Below are 14,538 nucleotides of genomic sequence, written 5' to 3'. Positions count from 1 at the left end.
CGTATTAAACAACTATACCGAAAATCGTTACTCATCACGGGCAAAAAATCGACATAAGTGAGATTAAAATAGCGCCTGTGGGGAGGGCTTTGTGTATCTCCAAAAGAAAAAAAAGAAGAAAGGAAGAAAAAAAAAGCCGAAGCAGTCACGTGACCACATGCCGTAGTTCAAGATGGAGACTCAGCGATGTGGTGGAGGTAGCTGTTTACAATAATCACAACATGGCAAATACGACGACCTGCAGGACGTTTTAACGTTTACAGCGAGAGTTGTTACCCGACCTAAGATGTGCGTATGCCAGCTTCAGACCACGATGTTGTAAAGTTGTTTGTAAACAAAGACCACCTGAAGAATATTCAAGATTTAAAAAAAAAGGCAAGCAGAGGAGAAAACAGTCAATGATCTTCATCTCAAATTCGATGTGAGAGAGGAGATCGATATGGCTCTGAGAGAGTTAAAAGTCTGCCTCTTGGGGGTGAGTAAGCATCGATATTTTTCAATCTGATTGTACATATGCACACTTTAACTGGAGCATTAATGGAGCTGTCCTACTCTACTTCCACATAACACATACCTATACTTCTCTAATGGACCGTGGTGAAAATTTCTGATATAGTGAGTGGCAATACAACCTCAAAATAAATAAATAGATCTGCGCCAGTGACAGCACTCATGCTTATCTACATTGAATTGCACTCAGCAGCTGCACAAGGCATCAATCACTTGATCAACGTCCCATTCAAATTGTATTATCCACTGCTGGAGGAACATCTTCACATCTTCTCTTCTCTGTCATCCACTTACAGGATTACATCAGCGTTGACAATATTAATCAAGCTATTAGTGTCACTATTAGTCACTATTACTCAAATTAGAAAATAGTCAGCCTGCTGCTATTTTAAGAATAGATCAGGTAAATCTCAATCATTAGTGTCAATGTAAGTTTAATATCTTTAAGTTCTGATCTCTTTTGGACAAAAACAAGACATTTGGCGTCGTCACATTGGCCTCTAGGAAACAATGCGTACATTCATACACTAAAGTTGTGATAACCTGCAAAATCTCACTATTAGCCCCTACAGTGGCTCTATTTTGATAGCAGGAAGACTTTGCTGGTTTGTATTTAGCGACATCCTTTGCATGGTGTGGTCACCTCTACCCTGCCATGAAACATTTCTACACTGACGGTAGTTTCTAACAGGAAACAGTGCTGTCGTCCATAGGCCATGAGGGCTCTCTGAATGGAATGACCAGCATGAAAACAATGTCTGCTATGACACTGACAGTCATCTTTCATATCACATTTTGTGCTGACTTGTCAGACAGGCCTTCCAACACCATCACTGAACAGCTTACATAAAAGTGGCGTGTGCACCTTTAGTAGAGTTTCCGTGACTCAAATTCGTGGTGCGGTGAAGCTGCTCTGCTGCTTTATTCGGCAGCTTACCAAAACATTTTATGATGATGTTTTTTGTCCCTTCATTTCAACACACATCTGTAACTATGTTAGACAGCATTACTTGTCATTCCTGCAGCATTTATTTACAAATCAGGCTCATTTACTTAATGCATATTTAAATTGGAAAAAAAAGACACACAACAAAACAGGATGATTAGCCATTCATTTTCTGTAGATCTACTAATAAGATTAAGATAGCATAGAGACAATAAGTCAGTTCATTAACTAGCAGACTGGAAAAGAATTGTGACAACCCTGATTATGCATCGTTTTGGTCATCTTTAAGATAATTAAATTAGTTAAAACAAGATATGTTACTGAATAAATGGTTAACTGATGGACCACACAAACAAAACATCCATGTCTAGACTGCTATAGCAGCAGCATAAACCACCATTGTCTGTGGGAGCATCTCGTGATAACGCTTAGGTCAGACTTGTCCTCTTCTTTTTCTCCTAATGTAAACAATGTAAACCCTTTTTCCTCTTCCATAAGTAATTTACAGATTTATACCAGCAGTGCCAGGAAGGAAAAGGATCCCATAAAAATGTTTTAATGTCCAGGCATATTGCCAAAGATTGTTCTCATATTCTTCAAGTACCATGTTTAGTAAGCATGATCTTTATTTTGTCTCTGCAGGATACTGGAGTTGGAAAGTCGAGTATTGTTTGGAGATTTGTGGAGGACAGCTTTGACCCAAACATTAATCCAACTATTGGGTATGTTCTGCTGCCTTCCACTTCCACAGAAGTTTTATTTTTTCCATCTCTCTCATTTGTTGTAGTTTTACAGGTCGTTATAATGCCCATTAGAGTTATCAATTAACCACTGGCAAAAAAATGGGCATGAAAATCACTTCTTAAATAACTTGTTTGCTCCAGATTTCAAAATATTTGGACTTTCTTGTGTTCTTTGTCTGTGGCTAAACTAAGTAACTTTGGTGTTTCAGCCTTTTTCGTCCAACAAATTTTTAACGAATTATGAACAATATTTGCTTTCTGACATTTTCAAACAAGGAACTAAGAAAACAGCTTTACAACTGAACTGTGCAGTTTTGACATTTAGCCTTTCATAGGATGAATAAATGAGTTTTTGTATATAATAACATTGTACAAAATAAAGTCAATTTTTTCTTGCTTGAACTTAAGTAACATAAACATCTTTAAAACTCAAGTTTGATATGTGGTGGCATTAGTATTTTTTAAACGTTTTTGTCAGCATGCTTTTTAAGAAGAGAAGAAATAATAAATACTAGATACAAACAGCTGCTCCACACACTTATTTTTGGCACTTTGAAATATCTGATGATTATTGGCAGAGGGGTTGTTATTAAATTTTGTTTTTGAAATCTCCAGTTTTGTAATTGAGACCAAATGTTAGTTTTGCTGTCAGACTTAAAGAGTCCAATTCTGAGCTGGCTCAGATTGATGTGATGTAAATCAGCTTTTTATTGCTAAAATACAGTTTAATGTTAAACAGAAAAAAAAATCTGCAATTGTTTATTTTAAATCTGCAGTGTGTCATGTTTCTCTTCACCAGTGCATCCTTCATGACCAAAACAGTGCAATACCAAAATGAGCTGCACAAATTCCTGATCTGGGACACGGCAGGACAGGAGCGGGTTAGTATTATCTGCTGAGGTATTAACCGTAACAGTTTCAGTGAATAGTTTTTACTAAACCATCAACCTGTTTGTAGTATTGAACAGTCTACTTATCCCCACCGTGTTCTTTGAAAGGATGTGAAAGAATTGCCTACACGTACATGCATCATTCCTTAACCCAACCATAACAAAACTGAATACTGCAGTTAGTCATAACTTCTGATAGGGGGCAATATTTACCTTACTATAGGCAGAGTTCTGCCAGTTCACTTATAATCAACTTCTTTTAGCACTCTTGTTCTAAGAGTTCCTTTTCCAAATTTTAATTTAGTGAGTGAAGTCACATAAAAAAGATACATTTTTTCCTTTTGTCGCCTTTGATCTCTCTCCCTTCCTCCTTTCTCCTTCTCGTCATTGTGTTAGTTTTTTGGAGACAAACAAAAAAGGGAACCAGTGGCATTGTTTTATGTTATTTTATGCTTTCACACTTCTCCAAAGTGTTGTTTGTCAGCAGTTTATATGCCGATGCAGCTCTTCTTATCTGATCTGCTCTGCTGTTTGTTTGTAAATATACATTATGAAATATTTTGCCACCCATGCAACGGTCAGAACTCGAATCACACTTTGCAAATGATATGCGATATAGGAGACAAGGTGTATTTTGGTGTTTTCATTTAAGCCAGTGAAATCGACACCAGTTGTCAGGCACTTGTAGCATAAGGAACTGCTTTCGCTTGACTCACGCTATAGCCAACCTTTCTCTGCATTAGATATCCACGCCACTTCCCTTTTTATGCTCACAGCCTTCTCCTTTTCTCATGCGTAAGTCTTTTCTATTGTATTGTGGTACCCCTGGTGCTGCATTCTCTGGAGAGGTGAGATAAGATGCTGCTTGTGTTTTATTCCCCCTTCCCCCGGGAGGCTTCTGTTTTTTTTTTTTTTGTGGACTTCAGGGACATTCAGGAAGCCAATTTAAGATCAGACAAGAGGATAAAACTCAAGCTTTCTGAGCTCACTGGCATGCGCTGCTGCTGTATCTTATCTTTGAGCCAGTGCCACTCTACGTCATCATGTCCTCTTTTTTTTTTCTCCTTTGCTTTCATCTGTGCAACATTTTATTTAATTTTCTTCTGGGTTGTTTTTTTTCCTCGCATTTTTGTTCACTTTTTCATGCCCATGTGGCCTCTCGGTCTTCCAAGTGGCTCACATCTGCGGCTGAAAAAGTAGCAACATTCCTTTGGTAGGTTTCGCATGTGTCTGCGTGTTTTTTTTCCCTACAAGACTGTTGTGGTATTTGGAGGCTTTTCATGGCTTGTTTTCTAACCTCCATGGAGCTTTGGCCTATTGAAATCTGTGGAGTTGAGAAAGAGGAACACAAAGCCAGCCAATGCATGTGAAAGAAGAGACTAGGGCAGAAAGGAAAGCTCAGTGATTTCCACAAGCAAAACCCATATCTCAAGACCAGATGAGGCCTTACGAGCACATCTGAGCCCAGCTGTCAACAGCCCATCCAGGCCTCCCCCTGGAGGACTGCTCCTTCTTACAGAAAACAAGCAAAAGGGAGCATACGTCCTACCGGAATAGGAGGGTGCCTTTCATTACACACCCAGCTTGTGGTTTCTGCAATTAATCAGTACTCACTGGGCATCACTGGGGCTGTTTTCTGCGCTGCTGTGTGGCCAATCGTCTGGCCTCACTATGATTGCTCTTTGGGTTAAAACACAGATAGACCACACAGGACTGGCGGTGGTGCAGCACAGCACTAGCCAGTGAAACAGACAGCACTCTCCTCAGTGCCTCTGCCAAATATCCCAGGCTGGATTCCTGTTGGTGGACGGGGCCAGTAACAACTATAATTATGTGGAATGTGTGCTTTCCTGAGGTAACGGTGTCACTCCAAGATGGATAGTTTATTCCATCGTATTGTAAAGGAAAATAGAATTGGCGGGAAGGCAGGGTCATTCCAAGTGAAGGTCTTTCTGAGACATGAGCTGTTTCTTTTAAAATAAATATCATTAGTTAATACATGACACATGGTTTTATTGGCCTGTCAAAAGCCTCAGTGCAGAATTTACTGCAAGAAGGCATGAAGAGATTCTCCCTTTGTGATTTTTCAAATCTTTAAGTGTGCTTTTGGTCAATTTTTTGCTCAAAAGCAGAACAAAAAATATTTAAACCCCTAATTAAGATAAGATAAGATAAGATACCTTTATTAGTCCCACGAGTGGGAAATTTCATGTTAAGGCTGCCGACCTATTGCACGCAATGGCGGCGCCATCTTATCTCTATTTCTTAACAATTTTTATATAATTATTAATAGTCTGTATGTGTTTCAGCAGGCAAGGCAACACAGCAATAAACATTTGGGCTCTAAGTTATTTACAGTAAAGTATACATTAACAAAACAGTAAAATACATACACTATGCGGCTCTTGTACTCAAGAATAAACAGTAATACTATGGTCTGAAGCTACACCATTAAATCATAGTTAGGAATTTCTGTTTGTTAGGCAAAAAAAGTCAAAGAAAACAGTCTTTTTTTCTAGCCCCGAATCAACTGCAGCTGCAGGCAAAAGCTTGATCTCTGTCATTTCTAATATAGAGAAGCTTGGGAAGTACTTTAAAATTGTAGCATAAATGTAGTTGCTTTGATTAGTGGAAATGAAGGTAAATCACTCACAAAATCTGCCGCCTGTTTGCAGAGCTCAGTGCTCTCTCTTTTGACTGGTGTATCAGCTGCATTTAACCTCATTTGTTCCCTTCACATGTGGTTGAAGGTGTTTTTAAATATTATGACAGATCCCATTGTTGAAGTTAGTCCTTACTGTGCACAGAGAAGTATTTTACCAACAAAATACCAAATCCTGGCAAACCCCCAGCCTCCCAGGCAGCTATGGATTTAGAAATTTTTGCACATGCTGCTTTGATTACGCGGAGCTTTCTGACGTATTGGGCTAAGATCACATGTATAGTGTTCCATAAATATCCAAACTCTAACAGCTTTTGACACTTTCTGCTCATCTTTCTCTTGATAGCTTTCACATGTGTGAGGCAGTGGTAGAAAGACTTGCCATGTGCTCATTTTGAATAAAGCCTCCTGGATTATAGGCTCAGAATCCCAGGCCTTTATTTTGTAAAATAGTACATCTTCTGTCCCTTTTGCCTATTTTTATACTCTCTGTTGAGTTTGATACAGTTAGCATAATTGAGTTTAAAGAAAGACGTGGCGATGTAATCTTCATAGGTCTGTGCTTATATAATGGACTATCCTAAGCCTGTGAAAAACATTGTTGAATGTCTGTGTGGTGCAGCTATACTGAAATTGTATATTTGGATCTCTTTTCATATCCAAAATTTTAAAACTAGGAGGAAGTGAGTGTCTTCAGAGATGGGTTGGGATTGTTCATTGAATAGACTCATTTTAATTTTTGTTTTTATGCTGTTTTTGTTTAGTTTCACATAATTTCAAGCTAAAGTCAGACTCTCTGATGTTGCAATAAAATCAAGTTTAATAGGAGATTAAGCTTCTTGACAGACAGTCTTGACTGATATAGGATGTTAGTCATCGTTGGCTTGTTTTTTACTTGGCTGTTCTTTGTCTCCCGATAGTTTCGTGCTCTGGCGCCCATGTACTACAGAGGTTCAGCAGCGGCAATCATTGTATATGACATCACAAAAGAGGTGATTTTCACTTTTCCTCAGATACTAATCATTTCATGAGTGTTTAATTCACGTGTACTGAAAGAATTGTTTAATATTTTAGCAAATACAATGTCTTTGCCATTAATGACATACGCATTGAGAGGACTCTCATCTGAATCCTCTAGCTTCACTTAGTTTACTGTGAAGATTAGAAACAGGACTGTCCAAAGAAAATCTCCCCCTACCACCACCTCTAGATTTCACTGGTAAACATGTCATAAATTGTTTGCCTCATATTGGTAAAGAAATTCTAGCCAGGTGTTTTTCACCTTTTGAGAAAGCTAGGTTAACTCTTTAGCTTCAGGCATCTGATTAGGATGCCTCCTGGAAACAAGTTTTGGACATGTCCAACTGGGAGAAGCAGATCATGCAGAAGAGTTTATTTCTCCCGGCTGGCTTGGGAACACCTTGGCGTGCCACTCAGAAGAGCTAGAGGAGGTGGCCAGGGAGAACCAGGTCTGGGCATCTCTGCTTGGACTGTTGTCCCTGTAACCCAGACCCCAATAAGCAGCAGATAATGGGTGGGTGGATGGGTGGATGGATGCATGGACAGGCTTTTTCCCCATTTCTAGTCCTTATGCTAAGGCAAGATAAGTTGTACTTTATTTATCCAGACTTGGGATATTCCTGTTACCACAACTAAAATTGAGTTAAACACAACAAACCTATAACAAGTAGCTTAAGTTAAAAAGATTGGCATATTAAATAAAATACAATAAGACCAAAAATATGAAAAAACACCCAAACTAATCCATCCAGCCATTCATTGTCTTAACCCTTTATTTGATTCAAGGTCAGTGAGAGGGTGGAGTTGGGGGAGAGGCAGGGTACACCTCGGATAGGTCACCAGTCAATCGTAGGTTTAACATGGCGTAACAGACAGCCATTTACACTCCCATTCACACCTACTGCCAGTTTTGAATAACCGTTTAATCTGTGGGAAGAAGGCAGAGTACCCACAGAGAACCCACATAGGCATAGGGAGTACAAGCAGAAGGGCCACAGCCAGTCTGCCTGTGAGGTGACAGTGACTGCTCCACCATGCCGTCCCAAGTGAAAATAAATAAGTAATTTATCCATACCTATACCATAACTGGTTTTGATGATCTCGTTTAACTCTCTTGACTTCCAGCCTGTTCCTTAAACTTCCACAGTAGATACTGTGTGCTTGTCTCAGTATTGTTTTATTTAATATCACACCTTACTTACCTGTGCCATCAGGACTCCTTCCAAACACTGAAGAACTGGGTGAAAGAGCTCCGCCAACATGGCCCTCCTAATATAGTTGTTGCAATCGCTGGGAACAAATGTGACCTGTCAGATGCCAGGTAAACCTCAGCTGTGCTGTGAACACTTCTCGTATTCACTGTGATTATGAGCCCTCATTTAACATCAGTAGAGAATTTTGTTTGGTAGAGTAGAAAAATATTGTGCAGAGGATGTGTCGTGACCTTTTCTGTCAGAATAATATTTAACGTTTGCCTCAGAAATGCCATAAAGCCTGTTCTGTACTGTAAATATAGGCATATGTGTATTAAACTCTCATTTGTCTTGACATTTTTATCATTATGGGAATTTAAAATGTAGATTACTGGGTTCAACGTTCTAGTTATTTTTAGTGGATTTAATAAGCTCTAATGGTATTTATCCTTTCCTATGTTGTTGGTGGGGTTTTTTGGCTCAGACTTATCCATGAAATTGCGAAATCTTCCCCATAACGTCTGTAGAAAAACATTTGATGGTTATCAGGTCAGGCATGAAATCCGAGAAACTGTGTACAAATTGTAACATAATATTTCTGACACATCTCCCGCATCTCCAGGGAAGTGCCAGAGAAGGATGCCAAGGACTATGCCGACTCTATCCATGCCATCTTTGTAGAAACCAGCGCCAAGAATGCCATTAACATCAACGAGGTGTTTGTAGAGATAAGTGAGTGTGTTTCTTGTATATTTGGTGCTGCTGGCCCGAACATCCACAGGATCTTGCGATGATAAATCAAGCAATGAATAGCATTAAAAAAATACTGTCTATTAGAGACATAATTTTGTAATGTTTTGTTGTTGTTTTATGTGTGGGAGTTGGAAGTAAAGCAGAATCCACTTAATCATAACACCTTGAGACTTAAAAAACACTGAGGAGACAAGTGGAGAGAGGAGCAGTTGATCCAGTTCTGCCAAAGTAACAGAAGAACTAGAGCTTCACTGAACAAAAAAACAATGTACGCTGTATATAATGTACATATTTCTCTGATATTTTCACCACAATCTTACTACGAATACTTTAGAGCCATGGGTAGTACTTTGTAAATACACTGTACACTCAAAATTAAAGTGATTATAGTTTGCCTGAAGAATTCTTTTGAGCAGTTATACTGCTTGCTAAATTAACAAGCTTACAACTCTACGGGATACTCGTGGTATGTTTAATGAAACTCTGGTCGGTCAAGATTAGTCAGTATAAAGTGAGAAATCTCAGAACATAAAGAAATTAAGGAGTATTTATTTTAAAAAACCCAATTAGTAACATGCAACATGAACACAACTACTCTGCAGTAGCTTTCGGCTTCTTTTTAAAAGATGCTTTAAAAGAAACTGATGTTTAGTCTAAACTCTACTTAAAGTCTTATATCAGGAGTTTCACATTTAATAATACACAATGCAGTATTTTGTACTGCTGTCACCATCTACAATGAACACTACCATATCTCGCAGTGCAGTCAAACTTTAGCTTCACTAAACAGGGAGAAGTAGACGCTGTAGATATGTCTCAGTTCCATACTGCATACAAGATGGACCCAGACCGTTATTAAGGCTACTCCTATTAAAACCTATTTAAAACTAAAAATTTAACCATTAAATCTATTTTGGGGTTTAGGAATGCAAGCAAATAACTGTAATTTGACAGCCTAATCAGTAGTACTTACGAGTTTTACTATTTTTCCTGCATTTTTGTTAACGAGAAAATTTGAACAGTCATGGATAACAAAAATTAAACTGTAGCATTAAAAAATATCAATTAATGAATTTGCACAAAATGGTGAATTAACCATTACAGAAATGTAAAATATGATTTTGGGTAATTACCAGTACTGTTAATTTTTGGGTGGTAGTTGAATAAATTTGTTAAACAGTAATTCATGCAAAGCTACCTTAATAGTCCAAGAAAAAGAAAACAAGTAGCTGGAAATGAACACAACAGGTTCCCTTAAACATTACATAGAAAATCACCAGAGTAGTGTCCAAAATGTTCACTGTATATTCCTCTATGTAGAACTTCTGTGGAAGTGTTAGTGAAGAAGTGAATGAGTGCATTAACCTGGGACGCAACTACAGTTTTATTATAAATGCCGTGTGATGTTACACTAAACAAATCTGTAAATTTGAAATAAATAAAATATTGTTTAAGAGTAAAAAATAAAAGTGAACAACCTGAAATAGAAAAAGGTAAGCTGATATCTTTATGTGTGTGTCTTCTCTAAGGTAAGCGCATCCCTGTTGTAGACGAAGCTGGAGGATCTTCAGCAAGAGGTTTCAAATTGGGTCGTCAGGCCTCAGAGTCTCGCAGGACGTGCTGCTGATGACGCTGGTGAATGTCTTCCCTCCCCTCTGACGTGACCTGTGATACAAGCTTTGCCCGTTTTCTTTTTTCTGGCCTGCTTCAGCTTAAAGCCACGGCAAACCCTCAAACACCCTGCACCACAGACACCCGAGTGGGCCAGTGACACTCGGAAAGTTGTAGCAAATATATTTTCATGACAGTCAACAACAGCAAGTCATCGTGTTTTGTTTGAAAACTAGCTGGAGAAAATCAGTTCTCAGGTTTACTGAGAATTGACAAACAGTGATGCCAGTGACATGCATACATGCAATTTTCTCTCTCTGGTGCATTATAACTCTAAAGTCCTCAGATTAACTGTACATCTACAGACTGATGGATGCATTCAGTCGTTTATAATTGTACATTTGTACAGATCTGCTATCTTTCAACCAAAAACATGAAATGAAGTGGTTAAATCTTGAAAACTTATTTTCATAGTACTTAAGTTATTGCCTTTTTTTGGGAGATCTCTCTCCAAGCATTCTGAAAGAACCAAAAGTGTGAATTCAATATTTTATATAAGATTTTGAAGGAAAAAAAATGATGTTAGTCATCCTAATAAAAAGCCTGGCTCTCCCTGTGATCCTTTCATCGCAGCGTCGGTCGTTTCCAGCCACAGTCCACTCCAAGAAGGATTGTGCACGCTTAATTTGAATTTTATTGTGTGATTGCTGCTTTAACCGAGGCAAAATACCAGAGGGATGTTTTGATGTAAACCACAATCACACAGTAAAAGAAGCAGAAATGAAAGATGTGTGGGAGCCTTCTTCCTTTACATTGGAGAAATAGTTCAGCTTTTTGGAAAATTGATATCGCTGTCATGTCTAAATGGTAAATATGTGGCTGGAGCCAGGAGAGAGTCAGGCTTGGTGTTTTTAACCGGCTGACTGCCAGTGGTTTATATGTGATGGACAGATTCCTGTCATTTGTCTAGCGCTCTGCCGGAAAACAAATAAGCATTTTCCCCAGAAAATTAGCTTTTCCTTTTATTGTCAGCTTTGATCTTTTTCTCTCTGTGGCTTAGAAAGATGTTTTCACTGCCACTTGTTCCCAAGAATGACAACAAATTTCACCCTCTGTGATTAGAGGAACCTCATTATCAGACCCTCCCTGTGATGGTGCTGTAATCAGGACAAAATACTCACTCTTGATTATTATATGATAAGAGTTCCAGCTGCTCACATCTGTTCCCCATTTCCCCTTATAATCACTGAAGAAGTCTTTACAGCATCCTGTGTATGAAGTGCTTCATAATGCCCAAGGTACAGAGAATCCTGCCAGTCCCCCTTTTTTCTAATCCCATTGTAACGTTTCACTGGCAAACACGCCTGTCTTTACTCTTTTGCTGCTACTTTACAACACTTTAACAAGGGAGGTTGATTTTTGTGAGGACTTGCCAAATTCTTTAATTGTCCCATAAACATTTTTCATCTTTCCTTTTTTTTTTTTTTTTTTTTTTTTTTTTTTTTTAACCTCACCACATAATCAGCCCCGGCTCACACATCCAATGTTGTTTTACTACTTGGCCTCTGATGAAAACAGCAAGAGCTGGAAACTAAACCTCGTCGAGAGGAAACTCATATTTTAGAGCTTAAATCTCCCGTTAGCAGAAGGTTATGGGTAGAGAATTAGACGTGGCGCTGTGTCGACATGCTGACCCCTTAATGAACCTTGGCCTGTATTTTGTTCTGAATTACACACTGTGTGCTTTGTTCCAGAATCTCTTTTCTGATTTTCCTTTTCTTTCAGCTTTTCTGCCTTATTCTTCTAAACCCCAGGCTCTCGATGCAAGGCTAAACTGAAATCTGGTACTGTATACCACGTATGTCCTTCGGATCCTGTTGGTTGTGGGGTCATATTGGGATATTTAGATGCCGTAATTCCTGCAGCTGTCTTTATGTGGGTTATAGACTGTATATGAAAGATGACATCATCCATTCGTTTCTGGATTTCTCCATTTTAAATGCTCAACTTTGTCTGGCAGATAGTGGAGTGCTAAGTTAATGCTAGCTTGGTTGACCGGCTCCATTGAGAAAATACTTGAATTTTAATCACTAAAACTGACTCACAAACGGTTTAGCCAGACTAAGCACAGCAGGGGCCTTATTGTCTGTTTGATAATTCCAATAAAAGTTATTCTAAAAGACGTCAATACCGCAAACATAGTGGAGAGCTCCAATTTATTAACTCCTGTTAACAGAAGTGAAACTTGTGGTTGTGTCAGCACATCTGGGACGCTTCAAACCCCTAACTTTAGCAAAATCAGAATGAGTATAAGAGAAAAACACTCCCCCCCCCCCCCCCTCCAGTTGTTATGAAAGGGAAAGTTAGATATATAAACCACAAATATTTGTTAAACGTTTGAGGCCATTGACATGCTTGTGCCAAAGATGAAGGTAGACATTGACTCCTTTTTGGACTCAAGCAGCCACTAAAGAAACTGCAGGAAGAGATTTTGATTCATTGTCTTTAATGAAACTTGTCTCTCCCACTGAAAAAAACTTTTTTTTCCCCCATAAGTGAATTTTTCGGGTTGCTGTCTCAAAAGTTTCACTTATTTTCTCAGTTTCGAGTTATTTTCTCAGAGGTCTGAAATTTGGAGATAATAAGCTGAAATTTTAACTTATGGGTGGTAAATTTATTTTTGGTTTTTCAGTGCCCAGAAATGGCCAGAATCTCACTCAATCTATAAAAAGGTTGGCCTGAAATCTAAGTCTTGAGCCTACACTGACTAATTTGATCTTTATCTGAATCTCTTGAGCCATTTTATTCCCCAAACCTCTTTTCAAAATTTGAAAAAAAAGATACAGATGTGAGCTTAATTTGTTTTTCTGTCCACACAAACAACCATCTGAAATGTTTCTGTTACTGATGAGTGATGCTGCATAATGTTCAGGAGTTGGGAGTTGAGTGCAATAGAATTAATTATGACACACTCTAAATGTGACCTAAAAACAAGGGAAATCAGTCCAGAGTGATCCTCGTGTAAAAATGCAGTCTTTGTTACTTTTTCTTTTATGTTGATTTAATTGCAGTTTTGCTCAGAAATACAGGCTGGTGACAAATTAAAAGACAGTCATAGTAAGGCATACCACATACCACCGAGACAGCTTCAAAGCAAGTTCCTATCACTTTCCATGATCTCATTAACTCTAATGGAGGCATGCAACACCTTTTATTGATGAAGATTAGTTTTAGGGTTAATGAATAATTGATTTTAAGATTTTTCACTTAATTTGTCACCCATCTGTAGTCGACCGGAGGGGCAGTGTGACTGGGTCAAACCTTGAAAGCTAGAGGAGAAAATGTAAACTTTTAATTGGCTCTGCTATCTGTGATAATTCACCCAGCACTACATTAAACCTACATTAACTCGAGCCAATACTTACCACAGTGTTACCGATTTTTATTCAAAAGGGAAATCACTCTGTTACATTAAAAGCTGCACTTTGACTTTTTTGTATTAATTGCCTCATATTACTAACATTCTGCCTGTAGTGTGTTATCTCTGTGAAGTCACTCGATGAAATAATTCTGTAAACCCTCAGACTTCTTAATATCCCTTGATGTTGCTTTAGGTTTTGACTGTGTGTTCGATTCTTATTGCCAAATAATGTCAAAGCCATGTTACCACAACCCGCATACGTAACCTCTTTTTGTTTTTAAATTTCTGATTTAAGTTAAGTGCTAATCACATGACTGCTTAGAATGTTTAAGGTTTGATTATTAATTATGCCACACATTATTTTCCCCCATTTGGAAACACGAGGCATGAATAGAAGTTGTGTGCCTGTAGTTTTGCATTGGAAAAATATCGATAGTCTTGGGCTGGCCCTAGGAATATGCTTAATCTATATTATGTATCTTTTACAGTGTACATATGTACCATCAAATTGCACACAAATCAATAACTCTATTCGAAGCCGGATGTGTGAAGAAAATATACCTGTACACCATTTGCAGTAAAATCATCAGCAGTGTAGTTACCATATTTAGCTTTTTGCTATGTTTCATACTGATTGTAACATATCCCTGAAAACACTTGTTTGCAGTGTAATTCCAAATGTGTGAAAAGGGAATTGTCATTTGTTTACTAATAAAAGATTTCCAAAAATAAGTGCATGACTGTGTACCTGCAGCCTGTAGGAAGCGTTCTTTCTTCAGTGTGTCTGGC

At 38.3% G+C, this 14,538-nt stretch overlaps 1 protein-coding gene across 1 annotated transcript; it reads left to right on the top strand.

The window, feature by feature from the left end:
* The first annotated feature begins 27 nt into the window (after nucleotides 1–27).
* Nucleotides 28–14,481, top strand: rab22a (RAB22A, member RAS oncogene family). Its single transcript, XM_031738718.2, has 7 exons — nucleotides 28–475; nucleotides 2,099–2,178; nucleotides 2,999–3,080; nucleotides 6,672–6,743; nucleotides 7,986–8,092; nucleotides 8,587–8,696; nucleotides 10,247–14,481. The coding sequence occupies exons 1-7, from the start codon at nucleotides 440–442 to the stop codon at nucleotides 10,342–10,344; spliced, it is 585 nt and encodes a 194-aa protein (XP_031594578.1). The 5' UTR covers nucleotides 28–439; the 3' UTR covers nucleotides 10,345–14,481.
* Nucleotides 14,482–14,538: the final 57 nt, after the last annotated feature.

This window comes from Oreochromis aureus, linkage group 5, assembly GCF_013358895.1.
Source record: "Oreochromis aureus strain Israel breed Guangdong linkage group 5, ZZ_aureus, whole genome shotgun sequence".
NCBI lineage: Eukaryota > Metazoa > Chordata > Actinopteri > Cichliformes > Cichlidae > Oreochromis > Oreochromis aureus.
Note: the sequence above shows the minus strand (reverse complement) of the source record. Positions and strands in the feature narration are given on the sequence as shown.

Bases quoted from the DNA above. Each gene is read 5' to 3' on its own strand.
- rab22a (XM_031738718.2), top strand. From the start codon at position 440: ATGGCTCTGAGAGAGTTAAAAGTCTGCCTCTTGGGG. The intron at 6,744-7,985 runs GTGATTTTCACT...CTGTGCCATCAG, and splicing joins TATATGACATCACAAAAGAG to GACTCCTTCCAAACACTGAA. The intron at 8,093-8,586 runs GTAAACCTCAGC...CCGCATCTCCAG, and splicing joins TGTGACCTGTCAGATGCCAG to GGAAGTGCCAGAGAAGGATG.